The 26,843-nt window shown below is 35.7% G+C and overlaps 1 protein-coding gene across 1 annotated transcript; it reads left to right on the top strand.

Moving 5' to 3' along the window:
- The first annotated feature begins 4,119 nt into the window (after nt 1–4,119).
- On the top strand, nt 4,120–24,164 carry LOC117337812 (b(0,+)-type amino acid transporter 1-like). Its single transcript, XM_033898934.1, has 11 exons — nt 4,120–4,321; nt 5,022–5,123; nt 8,151–8,416; nt 13,338–13,485; nt 16,666–16,765; nt 17,213–17,257; nt 17,692–17,815; nt 18,445–18,548; nt 19,594–19,690; nt 20,208–20,526; nt 20,832–24,164. Exons 1-11 carry the CDS (start codon nt 4,120–4,122, stop codon nt 20,888–20,890), a joined length of 1,566 nt encoding a protein of 521 aa, XP_033754825.1. The 3' UTR covers nt 20,891–24,164.
- Nucleotides 24,165–26,843: the final 2,679 nt, after the last annotated feature.

The following is a 26,843-nucleotide window of genomic DNA, read 5'->3' as shown; positions in this document are numbered from 1 at the left end:
GACCTAGATTTGTATGACGGGTGTCGTCGTGACCTAGATTTGTATGACGGGTGTCGTCGTGACCTAGATTTGTATGACGGATGTCGTCAATTAAGCAGAAGACGGTTACCCACATGAACACCTGGTCTTCTCGTACTTTTTCACGAGCCTCCATGCAGATCTATTATTTTGTTTATATTTTGCGTTTGAATTATGGTTTCATTATCATATCAGTATTTTTGTTGTTTTAAAGGAATGTACTCTTTTCCACGCAGTATATTCATATTTTAGCGTCTCGTTTACCTTACGATTCGTCCTCGGGTTTTACGTCGACTCAGATAATATATGTTGTAGATTTGTATGAATCATTTAGATGAGTATGGCTTCCGGAAAGCTCATCATGTAAGAAAACATAGAAGCCTTTGTAGCTTGGTCAATAATCACGTGACTATCTTAAAATGTTCACGAACAGTAAATAATGTAGATTGCATTTATATTCGACAAAAATAAACTCTGACGACCATTCCCTCAGTTAAAGTACCTAGGAAGTTTAATGCAGAAGAATATTACATAATTAATACTTCCTAGTATACTGAAGAGGCTTGCTTATCCTATAACCCCTGAAGGTTGGACAGAAGAATTAAATCTGAAGTCCCAATGGGATATTGTCGTCTTATCAACTTAGGACATGTACCACCGTCAGTAAGGGAAGTGTTAAAGTCATAGAAATGGTTCCATCTTCACAACACTTCAAGACAGTTTACACAGATTCATTTTCGGGGTTGTTACTCCTTAACTGTCCGTGAGAAGAGGAATTCGCAAAAAAAAAAAGAGAGAAGTATTACAGTTGCATGTCCCTGGCTTTCGACAGTATCGTCTTCTAGCCGAAATCAATGTGAGAATAATGTCCTCGCAATATCTAAAAAAAAATCTGCAATTGACATTGCCGATCTTTCGATATAACAATAGTGACAGTCAACAACGTCCTAAATCCGTTTTACATATACAATGTATGTATCTTTTATCCTTTTTTTCTTTCTTTTTTCTTCCTGGTGACAACGTTACAACATTTATTCTACCTGGGTTGTTACACATACTCGGCTAGGTAATATTACATCGCCTTCACTCATTAAAATACACAGCACGCTATCGAGCAGTTTACACCACATGGACACTATCCAGTAAACTAGATACTCATGTTCACAGGGAGAAGGGTCTATTTCAATTTATATAAACAGTGATTTCTTGAATGGATCCAAGTTTAAGGACGGGTTAGTGTGGCCTATCCCATGTCATGTCACAGACACATTGGTACATCCCTCTCGATTCATTATAACTGACACCGAGATGTCATGTCACAGACACATTGGTACGACATCCCTCTCGATCCGTTATAGTGACATCGAGATGTCATGTCACAGACACATTGGTACGACATCTTTCTCGATCCGTTATATTGACACCGGAATGTCATGTCACAGACACATCGGTACGGCATCCCTCTCGATCCGTTTTACTGACTCTGTGGCATGACGTTCCGGTGTCATGTCATAGACACATTGGTACGACATCTTTCTCGATCCGTTATATTGACACCGGAATGTCATGTCACAGACACATCGGTACGGCATCCCTCTCGATCCGTTTTACTGACTCTGTGGCATGACGTTCCGGTGTCATGTCATAGACACATTGGTACGACATCTTTCTCGCTCCGTTATCCTGACACCAGAATGTCATGTCATAGACACATTGGTACGACATCTTTTTCTATCCTTTATACTGGCACCAGAATGTCATGTCATAGACACATTGGTACGACATCTTTTTCTATCCGTTATACTGACACCAGAATGTCATGTCACAGACACATTGGTACGACATCTTTCTCGATCCGTTATACTGACACCGAGATGTCATGTCACAGGCACATTGGTACGACATCCCTCTCGATCCGTTATACTGACACCGGAATGTCATGTCACAGGCACATTGGTATGGCATCCCTCTCGATCCGTTATTCTGACACCGAGATGTCATGTCACAGCCACATTGGTACGACATCTCTCTCCTTCCGTTATACTGACACCGGAATGTCATGTCACAGCCACATTGGTACGACATCTCTCTCGATCCGTTATACTGACACCGAGATGTCATGTCATAGCCACATTGGTACGACATCTCTCTCGATCCGTTATACTGACACCGAGATGTCATGTCACAGACACATTGGTACGACATCTTTCTCGATCCGTTATACTGACACCGGAATGTCATGTCACAGCCACATTGGTACGACATCTCTCTCGATCCGTTATACTGACACCGAGATGTCATGTCATAGCCACATTGGTACGGCATCTTTCTCGATCATTTATACTGACACCAGAATGTCATGTCACAGCCACATTGGTATGGCATCTCTCTCGGTCCGTTAAACTGACACCGGAATATCATGGCACAGGCACATCGGTACGACATCCCCCTCGATCCGTTATAGTGACACCGGAATGTCATGTCACAGACACATTGGTATGACATCCCCCTCGATCCTTTATACTGACACCGAGATGTCATGTCACAGACACATTGGTACGACATCCCTCTCGATCCGTTATACTGACACCGAGATGTCATGTCACAGGCACATTGGTACAGCATCTTTCTCGATCATTTATACTGACACTGGAATGTCATGTCACAGCCACATTGGTATGACATCCCTCTCGATCCGTTATACTGACACCGGAATGTCATGTCACAGACACATTGGTACGGCATCCCTCTCGATCCGTTATACTGACACCGAGATGTCATGTCATAGACACATTGGTGCGACATCCCTCTCGATCCGTTAAACTGACACCGAGATGTCATGTCACAGACACATTGGTACGACATCTTTCTCGATCCTTTATTCTGACACCGAGATATTATGTCACAGACACATTGGTACGACATCCCTCTCGATCCGTTATACTGACACCGAGATGTCATGTCACAGACACATTGGTACGACATCCCTCTCGATCCGTTATACTGACACCGAGATGTCATGTCACAGACACATTGGTACGACATCCCTCTCGATCCTTTATTCTGACACCAGAATGATTCAGTGATGTATTTTTGCCGAGATTTAAGCAAGCTGCACAAATATATTTTCATAATTGGTGTTCCTACATAACATTCTTAATGATAAATGCGTCTCCACCCATGTCCCCTTCGTTGAGTTTAACGGCTAAGTCCTAATTTTCTTATAAGGCATTGCAGCATGTTTAGCCCTAAGCATCACTGAAATGTCCTTGAAGAAAAAAAGCTGTATAACGCAGTTTTATTTTCATTTTATGCCATACACAATACTTTATTTATTAGTAATGTTTTAAACTTTTGAAGTGATGAGAGTGGGTCGCTTTGGGGATGGATGTAGGTTCTGTCACCAGGCCATGGTAAAACAAGGTCATAAAATGAATGGGAAATACTAAAGAAATATAAGTAGTCATCCGGTGTCAGACCGACAGAGGTATCTTGCCAATGTGTCTTTGACATGATATTCCGGTGTCAAAACGGCAGAGATGTCTTGCCAATGTGTCTTTGACATGACGTCCCGGTGTCAAAACGGCAGAGATGTCTTTCCACTGTCCGTACGCCATGACGCATTAAACCTCTCTGCGCATGTGCTTTTTAGAGACGGACTGAACCTAAATAAAAGCGAAATCCGTACCCTATTTTTCTGCACCTCACAAGCCATTGGACAAACGAATGCAACTCACGAGTCAAATTCGTCCAACGTCCGTCCGTTCCTGACCGATTGACAACTATTCGTCCAACGTCCGTCCGTTCCTGACCGATTGACAACTATACAACACTTAGTAGATGTTAGAGAGCACTGTGCCTTTTACTTTTGGAAATCAGCAAATACTCACCTCCCCTTCATTTCAGGTTATTCAAGTGTTTAAATACACAGGCAAATTGGATATTCATTCAAATCGATATATACTGAAAGATGATGGCGTCCAAAAACATAAGTTTGGTTACCCTTACTATTTATGCCTTAACCGACTGTATGTATTTACATACAAATCGGATGTGATTTAATATTTGTTCTTTTATTTTATGGTATTGCAGAGAACAAATATGACTGGGAAAAGCAAGGACGCGACTTCTCACCGTAAACATCAGAATGGTCTTCACAATGGGAATCACAACAACAATAACTTCGACCAATGTCACCAAAAAGCCGAGAAGGAGACCGGCCATGAATTGGTGACCCCAATTGAGCTTAAGAGGAACATGGGACTTGTCAGTGGGACGGCTCTCATCGTAGGAACAATGATAGGTATTCAAATTTAGATATATATATCATATAGATAAATACAATGTTCCCCAAAAGTTCCTAGACACTTTTATAGAAAATATTTCGAAATTTAGTAAATCTGATTTAAATAGTTAAATATTGTAATTTTTGTCTGATATTTTCATATCGTAATACTTTTATAGCCTCTGAGCAATAGTCGATAATTGTCAATAAAAATGATTTCACATTTAAAGAGACCATTCTTCATATAAACTTTCATGTAATTTCTTAAAAACCTATAAGTCATTCATTGTGCATTCATAGATATAGCGTATTTAACAAAAGTATATACTGGAATTAAAAAAACATGTCATTAAAAAAAGGAAAAAAAAAGAAAAAAAAAGAAAAAAAATGATTTACCATACTTAAGATTTCGTCGAACTAACCTACTTTTACAGTTAAGTGTTTCAAGACGTCACAATCACGGGAATACCCAATAATAACCAACATATAAAGTTTATAATTGTTTGCTATTCTTTAAAGCTAATTCCATTCGATATTATCTTTATATTTTCATGTTTAACTGATGTCCATTATTAATTTCCATAATCAGAATTCCATTCCATATTATCTTTATATTTTCATGTTTAACTGATGTCCATTATTAATTTCCATAATCAGAGGCAAATGAGTAAACCTCATTAATACTGTGAGCAGATTTTCCCTGTTGTCTATTCTCCAGGATCGGGAATATTTGTATCCCCCCGGGGAGTTCTGGAGGGTTCCGGATCGATCGGAATGAGTCTCGTAGTGTGGGCGTTATGTGGACTGTTGTCACTATGTGGTAAGTCAAGCGGGAAATTTCTCCTGGTGTAATATAAAGAGACAAAGATTTATTTCGTTTTCTATTATTCAAAAAATCACAAAATTACAATATTCAGGGGAAAATGATATGGCGTGATGGGACATTTTAAACTGTTGGGTCATGTGACAACTAATGTGACGTCACTGAACTAATTGTGATTATCGTAAAGGGATCGGGGTTTTTTTGGCTGGGGGAGTGGGGTTAATGAATAGCAATGCTGTGTATACTTTTGAAGTATAGCAAGGAAAGGAATGTTTTCAGCCGAGGGGAGGAGTGAGGGGTGGGGAATGCGAGTATTGTGATTTGCACTAACGTTTGGTGACATCTTGGTCTTAATGTCGTACTGACAATTGTTGTTATTTTCGTTTTGAAGACTATTTTGAAGAATATCCCTTACAAAAAAGGAAATTAACAATAAAAAACACCCAACCTTGTGCTGTTTTGTTAACACGTACTGCCATGATTAAACTACTAAAAGGATTGGATTGGATTTCGAATTGGAATACATTTTTTGTTTTTGCTTTGTTTTTTTGTTTTGTTTTTACTTATATATTTATTTTAATGATTTTTTTAGTATTCACCAAGGCAAAATGGCATCACCTGTATGTCATACGAATTAATATGTAAATAAATTTAGCATAGGAAATAAAGTAAGCATTATTTGTTATGATATTATCATATCTTAGTTTCGAATATGTTTTGTTGAACATAATCTTTGAAATGAAAAATAATTTTCCTTGAACGACCACCACATGGAATACTGAACAGAATTATATTTGTTTTGGTTATTTTTTTTAGGAATCCTGCTCAGATTTTTTTTCTAACTTTCCTATTATTTTCACTGTAATTCCTATCATATCAAATATAAAGATAATTTGACATACATTTATTTTTTCTAATTTACTCGTAAACATATTAAATGATATTGTGTTTGTGAATCTGTTTCGAGGGGTTAGATGATCGTGTTTACATGCACGAGACGTCACGAGAACAGCCCCTGTATCGTCACGGTCACATACTGTATATATTACAGCACTGCTCATCAAAGAAACACATAAGCTACCCACATCGGATTACTTGACAACAAAAGATCAGTTTATCCTAAAACCGTAGTACACGGTTAAAGAGACATTCCTTCATTCGGACATCAGAAACGTGCAAAATCTCTATTAATAAATATATGAAGGAATGAGGATTATTGAGTTTTTGTGTCTACCAGTAATGAAAGTAACGCCGAAATGTACAGAAAAAAAGACGTTTCGTACACAAATACCGTCTGTCTTTGCGATAATTAGTTATACTTCGGGTCGAATTTAGAATTTTTAGGATTTAATACTTGAAGTATTTTGGGTTCCCATGAGAGTAAAACTGCCGTATTAATGTAAAGATTATAACTTTTACTACCTGGGAAAAATACACATTTCCCATTAAGTTTCATTTTGGCGACCTAAACTTTATTCAATCGAAGGAATGTGTCCCTTTAAGATCCTTGATTTTCGGGGTTTGTCGTCCGTCTCGCTCTGTTTATCTTTAATCCACTTTTATCTAGAAAAAAAGAAATTACACACCCAATAGTGTGATTTATCCTCACGTATGATACGTGTACCAACATCACAATATGATATATATATATATAATCAGCTCATGGTCACACTATGTAGTTTTATATTGGAGGCAAGATAAGTAATACATGTACCCGTAATAAAAAAAAAGAAGATTTAAATTGTGTTACAGTCCTCTGTGATCGCTATACAGGACAACGCAGACCAGAGTCCTGCATTGTACCGTGTATGGAAATACAGTTGACCTACTAAGTAGTGTCGTAGACTCCATCTATCAGTTAATAGCTACCGTAGAGTACATATGTATATATCTCCAATCAAATTAATCGCAAAGTCATCGCAAGATAATTAAGAAAGGACGTGGTTGTATTGAACACAATTAACACAATTATTCACTTGCAAAGAAAAAATCCCAACAAACAACCGAAACCGTGATTCAAACTAAAAATTGATAAAACGAAGCGGGCAAAATACAAAAATAAATAAATACGGATTTGCATAGAGACACTTGTCGATGTATTGATAAATGATGACCATGCGTTTCGGTAGATGAGCGTCTTCTGTGTCATTAATAACACCCGTCATGCAATGTCAAATTCGGTAAAGAGACATCTTTAAAATAAGAACTTATGTGGTGACTGGACTTTCTACATAAAAAAAAAAACTTTGTAAATAAATTTACTGCTTGATAAAATCATCTACCGAAGTGAAATATTATATTGCCTTGTGCGATATTCAGTCAAACGTGCTTGATGCTCTGTTGATATACATAACAGATTCGTAGTCACTACCCTACCTTTCATTTGAGATTGTGACTTGACCTGGTTGTATGGCGGGTGTCGCTGATGAAGCAGAAGGCGCTTCCTCTTTCAAAACACCTGGTCTTATTTTTCGGCTTAGCCATATAATATTCTTTTTGCCCCGGATATGACGCGACAGGTGGCGTTACTGGTCAAGATGAAGTATGTGACTGGTCAATGTAGCGGTAAATGCAAAATGCAGATATGCAGTTAAAAACGAAACAAAGTTAGGATTGAATGCAAGCTGAATAAGTGGATGTATGTTTTCAAATGATACATTGATAAAATTATATTCCTGATTCAAATGCAGTTTTATTATCACCAAAAATGGTTGAAAATGATGTAATTTAATTAGCCGTGCTGATACGCATTAGTTCGTTGATTTATTTCACCATCAGTTTTACATTATAACCACTAGCTTTAAAACTATGCCGTTTATCTTTTTAAAAGATATTTCTTGTTTGTGTACCTTTTAATGTGTCTCCAATGAGACTGCATATATTTTTGTTTATATTTTGTCTTGTTTTATCTATTTTGAGTTTGAATTAAGGTTTTGATATTAGTTTGTGTCTCCCTCTTGTAGAACAAATTAATTTCACCGAAGGAAGTAAATAAATATTGCATTCCCACTGTTCTACCAACAGGAGCCCTAACGTACGCCGAACTAGGCACGGCCATCCAGGAGTCGGGAGGGGAGCATGCGTACTTAAAAAGAACGTTCATGCCAATGGGCTCACTCGGAAGACTACCTGTGTTTATGTTCGACTGGCTGGGAGTCTTCGTCCTGCGTCCTTCAATGTTTGCCATCATGGCGCTGAGCCTGGGAACATATGCCACACAACCCTGGTACGGTCACTGCCAGACTCCAGACTACGTCATCAAAATCGTCACTATAATGTCTATGGGTAAGGTCCGTATCCGTTAGCTACATCCGGGCACTAAACATAAACAGGTTTTTAAGTTAAAGACCATTTGATATGACTGAAATAAGTTTATGGTTTGTAAATGAATGAGCTATGTCTCTCTAAAGTATACCAACCATCACCTTTATATAGAAAATATGTCCCAGTCTTCTGGGTAGAGCAGATTCCTTTAGATTATTTCTAGATATTTCCTTGCTTTAATGATGAAACATAAATTGACAAGGACCAGTCTTTGTGGATAGTAAACTTACACTAAGACAAGGACGGACGCCATTTTCAGAAATGTAAAAAAAAAAAAACTGTATACTTAGTAATTTTCGTGGAGTATTTAATTTCACTATAATTTCAGTCATAAGATAAAGCGCGAAAATACATAATCAATATGTATCATTTATACATACAGAGGTATAGAATTGTTCATCTGTTGTTACGCGAAATTTACCTCCCACGAATTAGTGCCGACTGGCCATGGGACAACCGCGAAATATACCCCCGCGAAATCAAACAGCTTTACAGCAATAAGTTGCATAACAATAAAAATGACAGTTTTCTAAACGTTACAACACCGTCGATAAGCTATACAAACTTAATAGTGCCGAAGATAGACTTCTACTGACTTGTAAATAAGTAACTAAATAACACGTATACACCTATTTACATACAGTTTATGCATATATACGTATAACTCTATTAGTAGTTACTTAACAGAAATTAAAATATAACACAGGTGACACCAATTTATATGCAAACTCCTTAAGTTTAAGGTTATCAAGTATCATTTGGCGAAATAATACAATCTAGGCTATCTGTTTCGCTTTCGGCCATGATAATTAATGTTAATCAAAAGCTGTCTTGTCTCTTGTTTCAATGCAGGTGCGAGAAATATGAAAAATATGTAAATGTATATATGTTACAATTTGTCAAGATCCATTTGACTTGTATTTTTATCATTATGTATTTATAGAAAATTATATGCATATAAATTTTCATATATGAACCTTTTTAGATGAAGCAGTGTCAAAGCTACAGCAAGCTACGTCACAAAAACCGCACCTAAGTTGAAACACAAGCAGATATGAAGCATTGTTGAAACGTTCATCGAAAATCGACAGCCTTTCATTTCCTCGATTTACAGTGTTCATAGCACGTCACAGAAAAACTACACGAATATTTGTACTATCAACACTTTTTTTCCCTTTTTTCTGTAAAGTCGAGCCAAATCACACAGAAACATAACTTTTATCAATAGTATTGTGAATGTGTCATAAAAAGCTTATATTAAATGAGGCACTTAATCATTTATAGCTTCAGCATGAACAAAATGTCACGCGAAAGCCAAATCGACACACATGTTCAAGATGCTACCCCCGAACACACCACTTCCACCCCATTCCCTACAACCCGACCCCGACCCCAACCCCAACTCCCCACACCCACACAACCTATCCCCCAACCCCACCCCACCCCCAACTCCCCACACCCACCCAACCCATCCCCAACCCCCCCAACTCTCCACACCCTCCCAACTCATCCTCCACCAACCTCTTACCTCACACTCCAACACATACACCTCCCCTACCCCACCCCCACCCAACACTCAACAATAAACAAACCTTCTTTTAGGAGTATAATTAACACGTCATAGATAGACTGACTAAAATCTACACAGAAAAGTGATACAGATCATTTTGTGTGTAAACGTCACATAAGGTGTCATGTTCTTCTGAAAGGCAAATCTGACAACGTCACAGAATTTGGTCACGTGACATGACACACAAATGAAACATGAGATACTCAGCTGTACATAACAATAGGCAGCGGTCGATTAAAATCCTTCTTAATTGTCGAGAGTTCTCTGTGTGTAACAGTTTTACATTCCCTAGCTCCTACACGGGTAGCTTCATCACGCTGTTGTGAAATTGACACGTATCTATACACAAATACAACATCAGGGTGATATCACGCTCACGTCATTAAAATATAATCTGATATTGAAACATTTTCCACCGAAGTGAAAGACTTTTTTAAGGTAAATTGTACATTTGATGCGACAAAGTTCCACTATTGAAACTTTCATTATCCCGTAATGGCGACTCACACAGAGGGTCTCTATGGTGCTGGTCGTGTGTACATACCGACGATAATCTTGCTCTACTGGCTTCATTTCAATTCAATCGCCACGATATTAAAACCGTCATCTATTGCATATGAATTACAATCACTTAAGGTCAAATGAGGAAAATGTTACTAAAAATTGAATTAAGACGTCCTCAATCGCCATAATATTAAAACCGTCATATCTTGCATATGAATAGCAACCACTTAAATACTAAAAATACAAATGTTACTAAAAATACAAATGTTACTAAAAATACAAATGTTACTAAAATATAATTTCAACGTCCTAGCTCTATCGACTTCATTTCAGTTCAATGGTAAATAATTATTTTTTCTTTGTTTTCATGGTATATACATGTACTCAAATGTGATTGGTCGAAAAATTCTTTTCATTCTTCTATGAAAGAAATTCCGAGAATATTTTTTGCAAACTTTGTAAGAATCTTTACGCGGATTCATACAGTTTGCAAAAAAAAATTCTTTTCATACCCCGATGAAAATAACAAAATCAACCTCAATGCTTAATACTATTAAAATCGTCATTTCATGCCTTTAAATAACAACAACTTAGGGTCAAATGAAGCCAATGTTACCAAAAATAGAATTTTAACATCCTTGCCCTACTGAATTAATTTTAGTCTATTTGTCATGATATAACCCATATTTATGATATACCCGCTATGAGGTTGTCTAACTAGCACTTTGCGTCATATATGAGGTCAATGTTACTATATATATATTGACGTTCTAGCTTCCATCTACTTTAGTTTGTGTATTGCTTGGAAGCGAGTATTGATACAACTTGGTATAAAACTCGACAAATTGTGTTTATCATCCAGTACCATTTTTTTTAACAAGCATTGCTAGTTTCAACAATAATTTTATTATGCTGACATTTTTTTGCGGTTTCAATGTCAAGTCTCCTCAGTTTTCCTCCTAGGATGACACAACAGCTGTATGTTACAGTTGGATGCTCGTTGTTCGGCATATAAACTAATATTACTAAAATCATATTCAAATATGCTATTCCCTTCCAGGCTTAGTACATTAATTTTAGAAACTTCAACTCTAACTGAAGCAACATGGCGTGTAATTGATAGATAAACATTTCTTACCTATCCGACCTACAATGTATCCTTGGTTTATCATATTATGTTGTTGTTTTTGTTCATATTTCGACATTGCTTAATCGGTTGTGCAGACACATGAACAGAAAGTACAGTACCAAAAATGAAAAGTATTCTGATGAATATGTTTAATAATAAAAGAAAATATTGTTCTTATCGTCATTTATTGATTGAAACGTTCATTCCGTTCGTGTGGCGGCATCTAGCAAAAACAAAATCATAAATGAAATGGAACAGGTGCACAAAACTTCACATAACGGTTAGGTCAATAAATATATATGATTTTGTCGGAATGCACATATCGCTATGCATACTGTAGAGTATATCCAAATATGTCGTTAAATCTTGAACAATAATTCAAAATATCCCGCTTCGTCAACATACAGATCGTACCACAGTATGGGCGTAGCCAAATGACCGACTTTGAAAGCTTCTTTCTGATTGGTCAGTCCGCTAACGTATGAAACGTCACAAGCGGGGGTTAGCGTATCTAACAGCGTACTTGTAGCGATGTAAAACAATGTTTCTAAATATATTTAACAGTTAAAGTGATAGAATGGGATAAAACAATCATAATTACATTGTACGTCCTAAAACAATCATATTTACATTGTACGTCCTAAAACAATCATTATTACAATGTACGCCCTAAAACAATCATTTTTACCTTGTACGCTCTAAAACAATCATTATTACATTGTACGTCCTAAAACAATCATTATTACATTGTACGTAATTAAACAATCATTATTACATTGTACGCCCTAAAACAATCATTTTTACCTTGTACGCTCTAAAACAATCATTATTACATTGTACGTCCTAAAACAATCATAATTACATTGTACGTAATTAAACAATCATTATTACATTGTACATCCTAAAACAATCATTATTACATTGTACGCCCTTAAACAATCATTATTACATTGTACGTCCTAAAACAATCATTATTACATTGTACGTCCTAAAACAATCATTATTACATTGTACGTAATTAAACAATCATTATTACATTGTACGTAATTAAACAATCATTATTACATTGTACATCCTAAAACAATCATTATTACATTGTACGCCCTTAAACAATAAGGATTACATTGCACGTAATTAAACAATCATTATTACATTGTACGTAATTAAACAATCATTATTACATTGTACATCCTAAAACAATCATTTTTACCTTGTACGCTCTAAAACAATCATTATTACATTGTACGTCCTAAAACAATCATTATTACATTGTACGTCCTAAAACAATCATAATTACATTGTACGTAATTAAACAATCATTATTACATTGTACGTAATAAAACAATAATTATTGCATTGTACGTCCTAAAACAATCATTATTACATTGTACGTCCTAAAACAGTCATTATTACATTGTACGTCCTAAAACAATCATTATTACATTGTACGTCCTAAAACAATCATTATTACATTGTACGTCCTAAAACAATCATTATAACATTGTGCGTCCTAAAACAATCATTATTACATTGTACGTCTATATACATACCTCAGCATGTTTCATGCCTTCTGCCATTGGCTGGGTATTCGTATTCAACTTAGCCCCGTTCAGACCTGGAGCATGCGCACTCTGTGTATATATTTTATGTTTATTTCCCATTTCAGCACTGGTTGGTTGTATAGAGCATTGTTTTCATTATTCCAGCTCTGGCTGGTATTATCAATACAATGAGCGTCAATGCAGCCTTGGTGGTACAGAACACACTTACAGCCACAAAACTACTGGCGGCCGCCATTATCATCATAGGCGGGAGCGTTAAAATCGCCCAAGGTAATATTGGGGTTGTGCTTGTCGTTTAAATGGTATTATTATTGGCGGAATCAAATATTGACGTTGGGACATTGTGATATCGCAAACGTCAAGTAAATATCTCAAAACATTGACCTACGCGTTACAATATTTTAGCCATTGGGAACCGAGGTAAGTAGGACCATATATGATATTATATATAAAAAAAAGTAGCTTACTTCTAATTTTTTCTTCTTTGTCTTCTGTGCAGAAGAGATTTATTCGCCTTTGTCTTCTGTACAGAAGAGATACTTTCTCCTTTGTCTTCTATTATTACACATTTTGCATGATGATATACCTGAAAATGTCCCCAATTATCTACGATACCATATGTTTTGTTATCACGAGATACACTAAATATTTTATTTTGAAATCTATTTCTTGACTTCATTAATTATGTGTTTTCAAAAAATTCTATAAATACCTAACTAAATAATGTTCTCCAATGGCCCATACCCAGATGGCAACAGCAAAAACCAATAGGCTGTTCACAACGCACCGGCTTGAACTCGAAGGGATACACACTATTGCTTACCAAATCAAATAATACTATATTGTCATATTTTGACAAAATGGATAAATACTAGTACACAGGTATTCCAAAGATAGCGCACAGCCACAGCCAAGGGGAAAGTTAATTTAACTGGCAATGATATAGTGTATAGCGGTTATATTTCGAGGGCTTTTTTATTTCGCTATATTTGCGTTTCCATTTAAATCCGCGAATTTCAAACACAAGCGAAATATTTACCACATCATTAACGTCAGGGAAAAGTGTCATAGTACTGTTAAATTACTTGATGAAAATATTACTGAAAAACATTACATCTATTCTAAATACGTTCTGATCAACTGAAAAATAGAATAGGATATCAAACATTTTCCGAAAATGGATGAACCACTTTTTACCTGCGTATCAGTATGTACCTGTGTACCAGAACTTTCCGGTGTACCAGAACTTACCTGTGTACCAGAACTTACCTGTGTACCAGTATTTACCTGTGTACAGGAACTTACCTGTCTACCAGTATTTACCTTTGTACCAGTAATTACCTGTGTACCAGTATTTACCTGTCTACCAGTATTTACCTGTGCACCAGAACCTACATTGTGTAGTTTTGGAAATAGATGAAAGTCTGATGGAGCGAGATCAGGTGAATGAGGCGGATGCCCAATCAATTTAAAGCCACAATCATGAATGGCAGCCATGACAATGACAGACTTGTGAACAGGAGCATTGTCCTGATGGGAAAAACACACATTTAGTGAGCTTTCCGCGTCGCTTAAGTTTAATATTTTCCCGTAACTGCCTCAGTAGTGAAGCATAGTATGTACCATTGATTGTTTGTCCCTTTTGGAGATAATCTATCGGCAGAATATCATCTGCATCCCAGAAAACCGATGCCATAACCTTCCCAGCTAATGGAACTGTCTTTGCCTTCTTTGGCAGGGGAGAGTCAGTCAGGGTGCTTCCATTGTTTCGATTGTTGTTAGGCCTCTGGGGTAAAATGATGGACCCATGCTAAAGTTGGCAGGCTCTTCCTCAAAAAGGTTCAGATTAGCATGCGATAATGTGTTCCTGGTGTGCTTCTGATCAACTGTCAGAAGTCTTGTTACCCATCGGGCCGAAAGCTTTTTCATTTGCAAAATCCTCGGTCAGAATGGAATGTAATCTTTCCTGTGAAATGCCAACTCTACTGGCTATATATTTTTCTGTTACTCGTCTGTCAGTCATAACAATATCATGAACTGTATTGACCATTTCTTGGGTTGCAACGTACATTGACAGGCCTTCCAGGACGGGGTCATCATCAAGGCTCTGTCGGTAGCGCTTTAATTCCGCCAACCACCTTTCCACTGTAGCATATGAAGGGGCATCTTTTACTAGTGTTGCTACTATATCATTATGGATATCCTTAAATGTTAAACCATTTTTTCACTGATTTTGTCCATTTTGCAAAAGTTGCTTGTGTTGTTTCCTTCAAAGTGCTACCTCGTCGATATAAACTAATTGAATGAGACCAGTCCTTGGGTACACGGCCCTATATAGTCAGATAATAGTAGGACTTATAAAGAACATCCTTGAGTACCTCCTTCAATACGAGGATCACAACATATCAATCATCCCTCGTACCTGTGTATCAGCTGTGTACCAGAACTTACTTGTGTATTAGTACTTATCCGTGCACATGTACTTTTATCTTTTCCGCAGTATGCAGTTTCATGCTGCAGTGAATTCTTTCTAGTGAAGTCACTGGTGCATGACGACAGTCGGGACAGTGTTTACATAACGCACGATTTACACAAAACCTGACAAAACGGATTTTCTCTCAAAAGAATATATTTGGTATTACTGTTTGTGAATTAGCTGGAATAAGCACTTGGTCGGCCTTTTTTAGATATAATCTTGTAACATCATTTTATTAAACTATTTTCAAGTTATTTGAAATAGAAATACAGATTTTCTTTATAAATATTTTGCTTAGTATATATCACCAGTACTACAGTACCCTTGTGACGTCATATACTCAATGTACATGACGTCACACAATTGTAAAAAAAAGCGAAACGTGTCTTACGTCAATTGCCACAAAATAGAGAAGTATGGAAAAAATATTTTTCAGCATTTTAAAAACTCCTACACTTATATTCATGTTTATTTGAAGATATTCATGTTGTTTGTTTATTTCATAGATTATGATTAAAGAGCATGTCGAAAACATCACTCAGAAAAAGGATTACTACATTCTCGTTTTCTCCTAATATGTACTACCATGTCGATTACATCGTTCAAACTTGTTGAAGCTGTCTCTGTTTATGTTAGGGGTTAAAAAAACAAAAAACAAAAAACAACAACAAAAAACTTTGAATAAACTTTATCATGCTATCATTGTCATTGATACTCACCTTTATACTCATATTATCTTTAGATGTCATTTTGAAGCAAGTTGATGCGATATGATACTTTTAAATGATCTAGATTGCTTGTGCAACTCATTCGAAAAGTGCAAAATGGTAGCAAAATTCTAAAAATAACCGACATATTTTCTATAAGCTGTTAGAAAGTTTCGGGAAAACCTAATATGGATCGGGAAAAGACATACTGTTTGGGCCTCGTAAGTGTATCAATCGCCATACTAACATAATTGGTTATTTCTGCAGGGAACACCGAGTTTATAGGTGAAGGCTTCAAGGATACGAAAGAAGACTTATCATTGCTCGCTGTGTCATTTTATAATGGACTTTGGGCATACGATGGATGGTAATTAAGAATTATTTTTCGTACTTGTACCTCACGGTGGAGGGAGAAGAGAAAATCTATGAAAAGAAGAATACATCAAGATAGAAAAAATTACGGGAGGATATTAAGATTAGACCCTGCATGCATTCAAAATAGATATCAATTTCTCATTGAATATAACAAATGGTTGTGTATTTATCGTGATTTTTTTTAAATGTGCCCTTTAAACTGAACAAGCGGACAGATTCATTTATCCTTTCGTCCTTTTGGTACTGCTCATTTGTTCTACAGAAGCTATTATTTAAGAACTACAGTGGATGAATGTTTAGAAGAAATAAATTTGTTAAATGTTTATTCATGTTTTAAATCGCAAAAACAAAAGCTAAAACTTTTTTTGTACCAAAATAGCAATACAACGATTGTCATTGTTTCGTGAGCTTGTTTCTTGAGCTTTGTTTATGTTAACAGGAACAATTTGAATTTGGCAACAGCAGAACTACAAAATCCGTCCGTGTAAGTACAAATAATACACAAGCATTATTTAAAGTAAAAGGAATGAGGGTAAAAAATTATATTGAAAGAAAATGTTGCTATTCACATACCCCATAAACTCATTCAAATGGATGTAATCCTTAAAAATACCAGCCGCAATATACCGCTCAATTAGATATAACTTCTTTTTAGCTCGATCACTTGAATGAAGGATTGGTAAACCGGAAGTCTTGGGTCAATCCTTATCTGAGGCATTCAAATATATATAATAAGTAATAATCTGTTACAGGGATAGAAATGAAATATTGATATCAGAAAAAAATATTGCGTAACCAGATATAGCATAGTATACAGTAGAATATCCACGAGTTCACTGATATTATTGATATCGTTTACATTTTCTTCTGTCTCATATCAGTTTCCCATTACTTTTTTGTTATTTTCGTCTATTTCAGAAATTTGCCGCGTTCAATTTTGATAGGAATTCCACTGACCACGTTAGTGTATATTCTGGTCAACGTTGGTTTCTTCTCAGTCATGTCCAAGGAAGAAGTCCTACAAGTGGACGCGGTGGCTGTGGTAAGGAAAAAAACAATAAAAAACAAAACCCCAAAATCTTACAAGAACCACAAAACAAAAATAAACAAACTAAAAAATGCGTTATATGTCGATATTGAAAAACTCCAAATATCGTTTGATTTATCGAGAACATCCACTCGTTAAGAATTCATTTCCTTCAAAATATGATTTTTCTACTCTTTACACTACTATTAATTATTCCAAAATGACTCCTGTAATGATAGCTGAGAGCTTTCTTTTCCAAGAAATTCGAGCGGAGATATAAGAACATAATTACAATATTATTGCATATCTGATCTACAGCATCTTTGTTGAGTTTGGTGACCGGATCTTCCAATGGACATTTGACATACCAATGGAACCAAACTGTGCCCTCCGGTCGGCTGACTTATTTTGAAGAGCTTATCAGAACATGTAACAGAGTCCTTCAATTTCACTTGTATGTCTTTTGACAAACTTCATTGAAGCATGACGCTCGGATATACCCTGTAGAACATCACGGATACTACATCCCTTACTACCAAATACAATGTAGTTACGGTTGCTCCAGTTTCTAGACCTCTATTACATTAATATTGTACAACATGATTAAGAATGATTATTTCATAATTTTTCTTGCTCTTTTTCAGATTTGGGGTGAACGTGTACTAGGGGATTTTTATTTCATCATTCCTATATGTGTTGTGCTATCATGCTTTGGTGCCGTCAATGGGACTATCTTCACAAGTGGACGGTACGTTGATGATGTGATTAAGACATAGATAAATAGCACGACTCTTTGAACGAATACCTTGGATAAATAGTACATATATAGGTAAAATATAAATAAATTTATAGTATAAGATGAGAATAGGGAAAACGTATTTACAATGATACAAAATGGAGTGAGTCGGGTGTACCATTTCACGACGTTTCCGTACTGTAACTTCATTGGTGTCCATAAACCATACTTGTTGGTCCGGTTTACGACGCATACATACGTTTTGAAATTTACTAAGCGTCTTAAACTGGCAACACTGTTTTGATAGACATGTACTTCCAGGCTATATGAAGGAGATAGAGTATATATTATCAATACATTCACTTTCATTCTCCGTCATGTCAAACCGAAAATAAAATTGAGTTATCAAGATAAACTGTACTGTAAATGTTAAAAAATATTTTAAAATGGGAAGGGAGATAACCTAATATTAAAAACAGAACTGATCTCGAGTGTGTAGTTGCAACCTATAGCGATATTGTTGGCTCTGACGAGTCCTAGAAGGATGAAACAACAGTATAGTGCAGTTTAGTTCGTTATACTCTACCTTATTTTACTCTCTCGATTTGTTTTTAAAATGTGCTAATATCCTGTATGGGTTTTGTAGATACCAACATAAATTACATTTTTTTTTTTTGTGTAAATCTGATATCTAATGGCATCAGCTTGCATGGACTTTTTTTTTTTTTTTTAAATCGTTGAGCTGCATATCCGATGAATCATGGTACATTGATTATGTATGTGTACATACAAATCTAAACTGTATATCGTATACAAATACAATAACACAACTATTGGATAATGCTAACCATTTGAGCACATTTTGTTAAGTCGTGCAAATTACGAAAGAGTACTGGCATTTACAGTCCGATGAATGTAATCTTTATCAAGTTTTCCCGTGCAAAAATTAAAACAACATGCTTCGAGAAATGTATTCCTCGTCAGTCGATGAACATTAATTTCGCTCTTAATCTTCAATAGTTAATTTTACTTGATATGTAACCTTTTTATCCTCCAGACTGACGTATGTAGCCGCTAAAGAGAACCACCTGCCTTATGTCCTATCATACATACACGTGTACAAGAAAACCCCTTTACCCTCTCTCATATTTACGGTAAGTCGCCATATATATCAAAATACGTCTATCTATTGTTTTATTGATAAAGAGTAGTAAAGGTATTTATCCAGAATTAAAATTAAATCATAAATAACATTAAAAAGATACCATAACTTTGAGCTGGCCTAATTTACATGGCATATGTCGTCGATGAAACTGAAGACGCTTACTCTTTTGGAACAGAATGTGCTATTTTGTGTGTACTTAATAAAGAGTCTTTGTTCTAATTAAACAGTGTCCTGGTAAATAATTTTGTTCATATTGAATCACTATTTTTCTATCTGTTCCATTGTGATGTAAATTACATATACATCTAATTAACGGCATAAAAACAACACCTGGATTTCAACAAATTTGCATGCTGGGTGTCGTTGATAAAGCATATGACTTCCGAACGAACGCCTAATATTTATCACCTTGCACGTTTTCAAAGGACTCTTATTTTGCCCTTGTGTGATCGATTTTGGACAAGAATTACGATTTAATTTACATATCAGTATCTTTCTGTTTGCAGACAGTTATCGGAATCCTTCTTATCCTTCCGGGGAACCTCAGCAGCCTGATTGAATTTTTCAGCTTTTCTGCTTGGATATTTTACGGGTTGGCTGCCCTGGCGGCCATTGTACTTCGGTTTACAGAGCCAGACCTACCTCGCCCATATCGAGTACCTCTAATCATTCCTTCCATTGTTGTTCTGGCATCGATCTATCTGCTGGTCGCCCCTATTATCCACAACCCCCGTGTCGAGTATCTGTACCCCCTACTCTTCACAGCTGTGGGGGTCTTTGTTTATATCCCCTGCGTCCATTATAAATACTCGCCTCGGTGGGTCGGTAAGTATTTACAAGTTTGTTTCACGCTGATAACCTGTTACTTTTCACGCTTGAGTGTATTTAAAAAAAAAACAAAAAAAACCCTTAAAATCAATTGAAGCCAAACGATAATTTTTGGTCTTGATACAAAAAAATATATCCTTGTTAGGTTCTTTGTTAATTTGATATCTAAACTAAAATAGTGCTTTTATATGTTTTTCTTTTTTTCTTGCACTTTCCACATAATCCATTCTTAACCGTTGTATTAAATGTTTATTTTCGTGTTCATTCTTATGTTTTCATTACATTTCCGCATTTCTTTTCAGGGTGGTTCTCAGAATTTCTTCAGAAATTGCTCCTTATCTTTCCCACTGACACTTATTGATCTCATGGACTTACCACTTATCTTACTGTGGTACTACATAATGTATCGTACCAATAACAAACTCTTTGAATGATGTAAGGACGATTCGCATTTGAAACGTTCATTTGTGAACAACCTTGATAAACTTAATCAAGGTAGTGTTTTAATTAATGAAAGGTGTTGTGACTGAATATTAATTGGTGACCCGGTGAATATTGGGTCAATTTGTTTTTGTTTTTTCTTAATAATTAGATGAAACGTATTCAATGACCTGATTTGCATGGATTCTTAAATAAATGAATAATAATTGCTCATTTCTCTTTCTGTCAACAATAATAATAGCTTGATAGATGTATGAATATGATATGATTTATGAAGAATTCATTTTCAATCTGTGATGTATTCTTGTTGGCGATGAATTGTATTTTGTCAATGAAAATATACACTTCCTCCTTAGCCGTTTCCATATCTTTCCTCTGTTTTACTTGTTAGTTTATGCAATATAAATGGAGCACGAGAAGTCAACTTGCGTCAATGCAAATATAATTTACTGTAAAATGACGAGAAAGTTAAAACTTAGCCACTACTCTCAGTACAGCACTCATGCTGAATTTTAATTTATTTATTAACGTGTTATATCAAAATTCCAAGTATATATGTTCTGAAGACACATATCATTATGTCTTTCGTATCCCGGTAGCAGGTGTGATTCTATTTTAGGAGTAAGCGATAGACTGTATACTTGTAATATATGCATCAGGTGTTGGTATATTTTGTTTATATTGATAACACTCATACAATCATTTTATTGTTTGTTGCCATATTTTGTTTGTTTATAATATGTCTATTGTTGGTAGTCTGTATTCTTTTTCTAAATGTTTGTTGACATAAATATTTACAAGATTTAAGGTACGTTAACGTATCGATCGAAAGCTGCACGATCGTCGTGCATTTAATTAATTTTAATACAATGTTCACTTCTTACGCGTTGTTTAAACCACCGTAATGTTATATCATCATCTTGTTGAAGCTATAAAACATGGCCATGTTTGTGGAGTAACAACACTGGCGGAATTAATTATCATTAACTAAATTACATACAGATTTATGTACAAACCATGTTTTATGAAAGGTCTTAAGACATTTCATACTACTTTGTATTCTTTGTACTATTTACATGGTATTGTTAGTTTGTTAATACATAAGCAATGTCAGTTTTCATGACGTCACACGTTATCATTTAAGAAACAACATATTTGAACAAATAAAATCATCATGGTAGTTGCCTTCGCTTACGTTTTCAGGCCTAGCGGCCATCTTTAGGCGATTGTTTATATATATATATATATTTATATATCAGAATTACGTTATTAGACACCTTCTATGAAATATATGAGAAATGTTGTATATCATCGAAGCCATACTATTCAGTAAGTTATATAACCAGTGTCGTTGATGCATAATATGCGTAATATTGTAATTTAACATGTTAGGATCGGTATTACAGATATAGTATCTATCTATAAAACAGCTGTGATGCATATACAGTGACATTTTATCATTACTTTTCGTTACTATACTTGTATCATTGATACAAATGCAGATACGATATCTAACAGCAAACGTAACCATCGGCAGTATACTATAACACTTTGATATCATGTGGGTAATTTTGTATATATATATACGTAATATCATTGCTAAAGATGCAAAAAACATCACATGTTAACAGTGGAACAACATTATATCATTTTTCATAATTTATCTGTATATCGTCTATATTTTTCACAAAATAATATTACATGACGTCATAACTTACCTGTGTAACTTCAGATTGTTGCACAATTTAATTCCATAGCGCCATCATTTAACTGTATCTTCGGAATGGCTTTCAACAACACTATTACATGACGTCATTATTTACCTGTATATTTTCCCCTTACTACTATTGCATGACGTCATCAGTTACTAGTTTATTATCCGAGTAGCTAGTGCAATAATATTACATGACGTCATAAATTACACATATATATTTTGTATCTTGTACACAATAACCTTCCATGACGTAATCATTTACTTGTATATATTACGTATTGTTTAGACAATATTATTACATGACGACATCATTTACCTGTATATCTTCCGTATAGCTAATTGAATATTTCATGACGTCATCATTTATAAATAATATTACATGACGTCATAATTTACCTGTGAATCTTCCACATTGTTTACATAATTATATTATATAACATCATCATTTATAAATAGCATGAAATTTCATCATCATTTACCTTTGTATCTTCCGTAGGTTTTAAACACAGATGACGTCATAATTTAGTCAATGCTTTTACATGACGTCACCATTTACACAGTAATATTACATGACTATATTATTTAAACAGAAGTTGTTACCTGGTATTATTTATTTGATATGATATCAGTTACAATAATTAAGATATTATTTATCATTATACAACCAGTTAAGAAAATAAAAGACTCATGACAATCTTGTTCTGCGTGGTCATATTATCAGCGTTTTCAATTTTGTAATCAATAATACTTCTTCCTTAATAAATACTGACGACGTTCTCACTGCCTAAAAATCTTATCAAGAAGGAAGTATGACATAAGCTATTACGTAAGCGAAGATAAACTTTTTATTAGCTTTGGCTGCAAGGGAAATGCATTGTCATCTTGCGATGTCATGATATTGTAACATGTTTTTTATATAATATTTTCCGGTTCGAAGGCTGATAAGCAGGCTATTGATGTTATTAGAGAAAAGCAGGACCTCAATCTTGTTTTTAACCTTACTGTTTACTTTGCTCTTGTTTATAACCTTGTTATCAGAAACATCTACTATAGCGAATAAATTCTGAAAATACAACCGCATATTATATAATCTTTTAATATAACCCTATAACGTTAGCAGTTTCTTTTTGATATACTTGTATACAGTCCGGAAATAAAGAGACTGTTAACTATTGAAATGAAATGCTGGGACCATTTTCCAGAATTTTTCATTCGAATGTGTTTTGGGTAGCGTCACATAGTGTTCAATTTGTTCTTTAATGAACTTTATTATAAATAAAAGAAATCATCTATCGACTCCCAGCTCCATTTATCATATTTACTATTCAGTCGATGTTGGGTTGACTGATTGTTGTGATTTTACAGACGTTGGATTTTCGACATATAATGTCAAACTGGATTAGAGTCGGCTGTCGCTATTTACATTAGTTTAAACTGATGTTTTGGAATCACTTGGACATTAAATCACTTGGACATTAAATCACTTGGACATTAATGTGTATTTGTTTATCAAATACTTTCATCTTAATGGTTATATACTTTAGCACTTTCATGCTACGGTGATTTAGATTCAGGTGTTTTGACAAAATACTTTCAGACGCATTCATCTGAACTTTGATAAAGTATCAGCTCTACAATGACAGAGATACTCGCATAGTTTTGTGTATCACATCCATCCGACAGTAATACAATAGTATGCATAATTGAACAAGGAGGCTAATGTCTATGTGTTACTTATTAGATACTTTCATCTTAATGTGAAGACTACTGAGTTATAACGAATGGTATTTAGGGCGTATGATGACCTTACCTGATGATATGACGTTTAGCAATGATTAACTAACCCAAAAAGTGTACACATAATAACAAAATAATATACCTTGTCGTCATCCATCTATAATGGTGCAGGTGTGAGCGTTGTACCTTCTTGATGGTTCAAAGAATATACTTGAGTGTAACAGCTTGGTCCACCCTGTCAAAATGGGGAGTCATACAGGATCGAAATGAATAAATACGATTAAATCGATCTCCGTTTTATAATCACATACTGGACAAGTATACCGTTAGACTGGTCAGTTTATCTGGGAATAATTAACTGGGCCATTACAGCAATAGACAGAGACACTTTTACCTTACTTTTAACACCTGGACTGGATGACTGGACCATGCCTACAACGACTGGACTGGACTTTTAACACAAGCCTCGACCTGGACTGGATCTCACATCTGAAAGGACCTTTTACCTACATGATCTGACAGGGACTTTTACCTACATGGTCTGACAGGACCTTTTACCTACATGGTCTGACAGGCACCTTTTACCTACATGGTCTGACTGGACCTTTTACCTACATGGTCTGACAGGACCTTTTACCTACATGGTCTGACAGGACTTTTACCTACATGGTCTGACATGACCTTTTACCTACATGGTCTGACAGGACCTTTTACCTACATGGTCTGACAGGACCTTTTACCTACATGGTCTGACAGGACCTTTTACCTATCTGGTCTGACAGGACCTTTCACCTAAATGGTCTGACATGACCTTTTACCTATCTGGTCTGACAAGACCTTCTACTTACATGGTCTGACATGACCTTTTACCTACATGGTCTGACATGACCTTTTACCTGCATGGTCTGACATGACCTTTTACCTACATGGTCTGACAGGACCTTTTACCTACATGGTCTGACAGGACCTTTTACCTACATGGTCTGACAGGACCTTTTACCTACATGGTCTGACAGGACCTTTTACCTACATGGTCTGACAGGACCTTTTACCTACATGGTCTGACATGACCTTTTACCTACATGGTCTGACATGACCTTTTACCTGCATGGTCTGACAGGACCTTTTACCTACATGGTCTGACATGACCTTTTACCTACATGGTCTGACAGGACCTTTCACCTACATGGTCTGACGGGACTTCTTACCTACATGGTCTGACAGGACCTTTTACCTACATGGTCTGACATGACCTTTTACCTACATTGTCTGACAGGACCTTTTACCTACATGGTCTGACATGACCTTTTACCTACATGGTCTGACAGGACCTTTTACCTACATGGTCTGACATGACCTTTTACCTACATGATCTGACAGGACCTTTTACCTACATGGTCTGACAGGACCTTTTACCTACATGGTCTGACATGACCTTTTACCTACATGGTCTGACAGGACCTTTTACCTACATGGTCTGACAGGACCTTTTACCTACATGGTCTGACATGACCTTTTACCTACATGGTCTGACATGACCTTTTACCTACATGGTCTGACAGGACCTTTTACCTACATGGTCTGACATGACCTTTTACCTACATGGTCTGACATGACCTTTTACCTACATGGTCTGACATGACCTTTTACCTACATGGTCTGACATGACCTTTTACCTACATGATCTGACAGGACCTTTTACCTACATGGTCTGACATGACCTTTTACCTACATGGTCTGACATGACCTTTTACCTACATGGTCTGACATGACCTTTTACCTACATGGTCTGACATGACCTTTTACCTACATGGTCTGACATGACCTTTTACCTACATGGTCTGACATGACCTTTTACCTACATGGTCTGACAGGACCTTTTACCTACATGGTCTGACATGACCTTTTACCTACATGGTCTGACAGGATCTTTTACCTACATGGTCTGACAGGATCTTTTACCTATTTTTTTACTGCTACCTGGATTATTGGACCATGCCTGGATGACTGGACCGTTTACCTTACTTTTAACACGACCATTGCCCCCGTATATATTTGTTGATCGAATATTCTTTCGGTCATCAACACAATTTCCCCACCAATATCAATAATAGCAACACTATTTTTTTTTAAATTTAATCTTAAATGTTTGCTCAATTATATTGCATTAATTTAATTCGCGAATAAGGCACTCGAAAAATATTCGCGTTGACACTTATACCTTGAAGGATTGCTCAATGTATGCCGAGACAGTTGACATTCGGGTTTCATTTGTGTTTCCAATTACATTGTATGTATAATACACTACGAATAAAGTATGGCTAGATGCATTTAGCAAGACCATATTTGTTGTATATTTGATAAGCGTACATGTAATTTGATACCTTTATGTCTACATTTACACATTTAACATATACTTGTA

Source organism: Pecten maximus, chromosome 11, assembly GCF_902652985.1.
Source record: "Pecten maximus chromosome 11, xPecMax1.1, whole genome shotgun sequence".
In the NCBI taxonomy this organism is placed as follows: Eukaryota; Metazoa; Mollusca; class Bivalvia; order Pectinida; family Pectinidae; genus Pecten; species Pecten maximus.
The sequence above is the reverse complement of the archived record's forward strand: the minus strand, read 5'-3'. Positions and strand labels throughout refer to the sequence as shown.

Coding starts and splice junctions, on each gene's coding strand:
- LOC117337812 (XM_033898934.1), top strand. CDS start 4,120: ATGACTGGGAAAAGCAAGGACGCGACTTCTCACCGTAAACATCAGAAT. Junction 13,486..16,665: donor GAGCGTTAAAATCGCCCAAG/GTAATATTGGGG, acceptor TTATTTCTGCAG/GGAACACCGAGTTTATAGGT. Junction 19,691..20,207: donor TACCCTCTCTCATATTTACG/GTAAGTCGCCAT, acceptor TTCTGTTTGCAG/ACAGTTATCGGAATCCTTCT.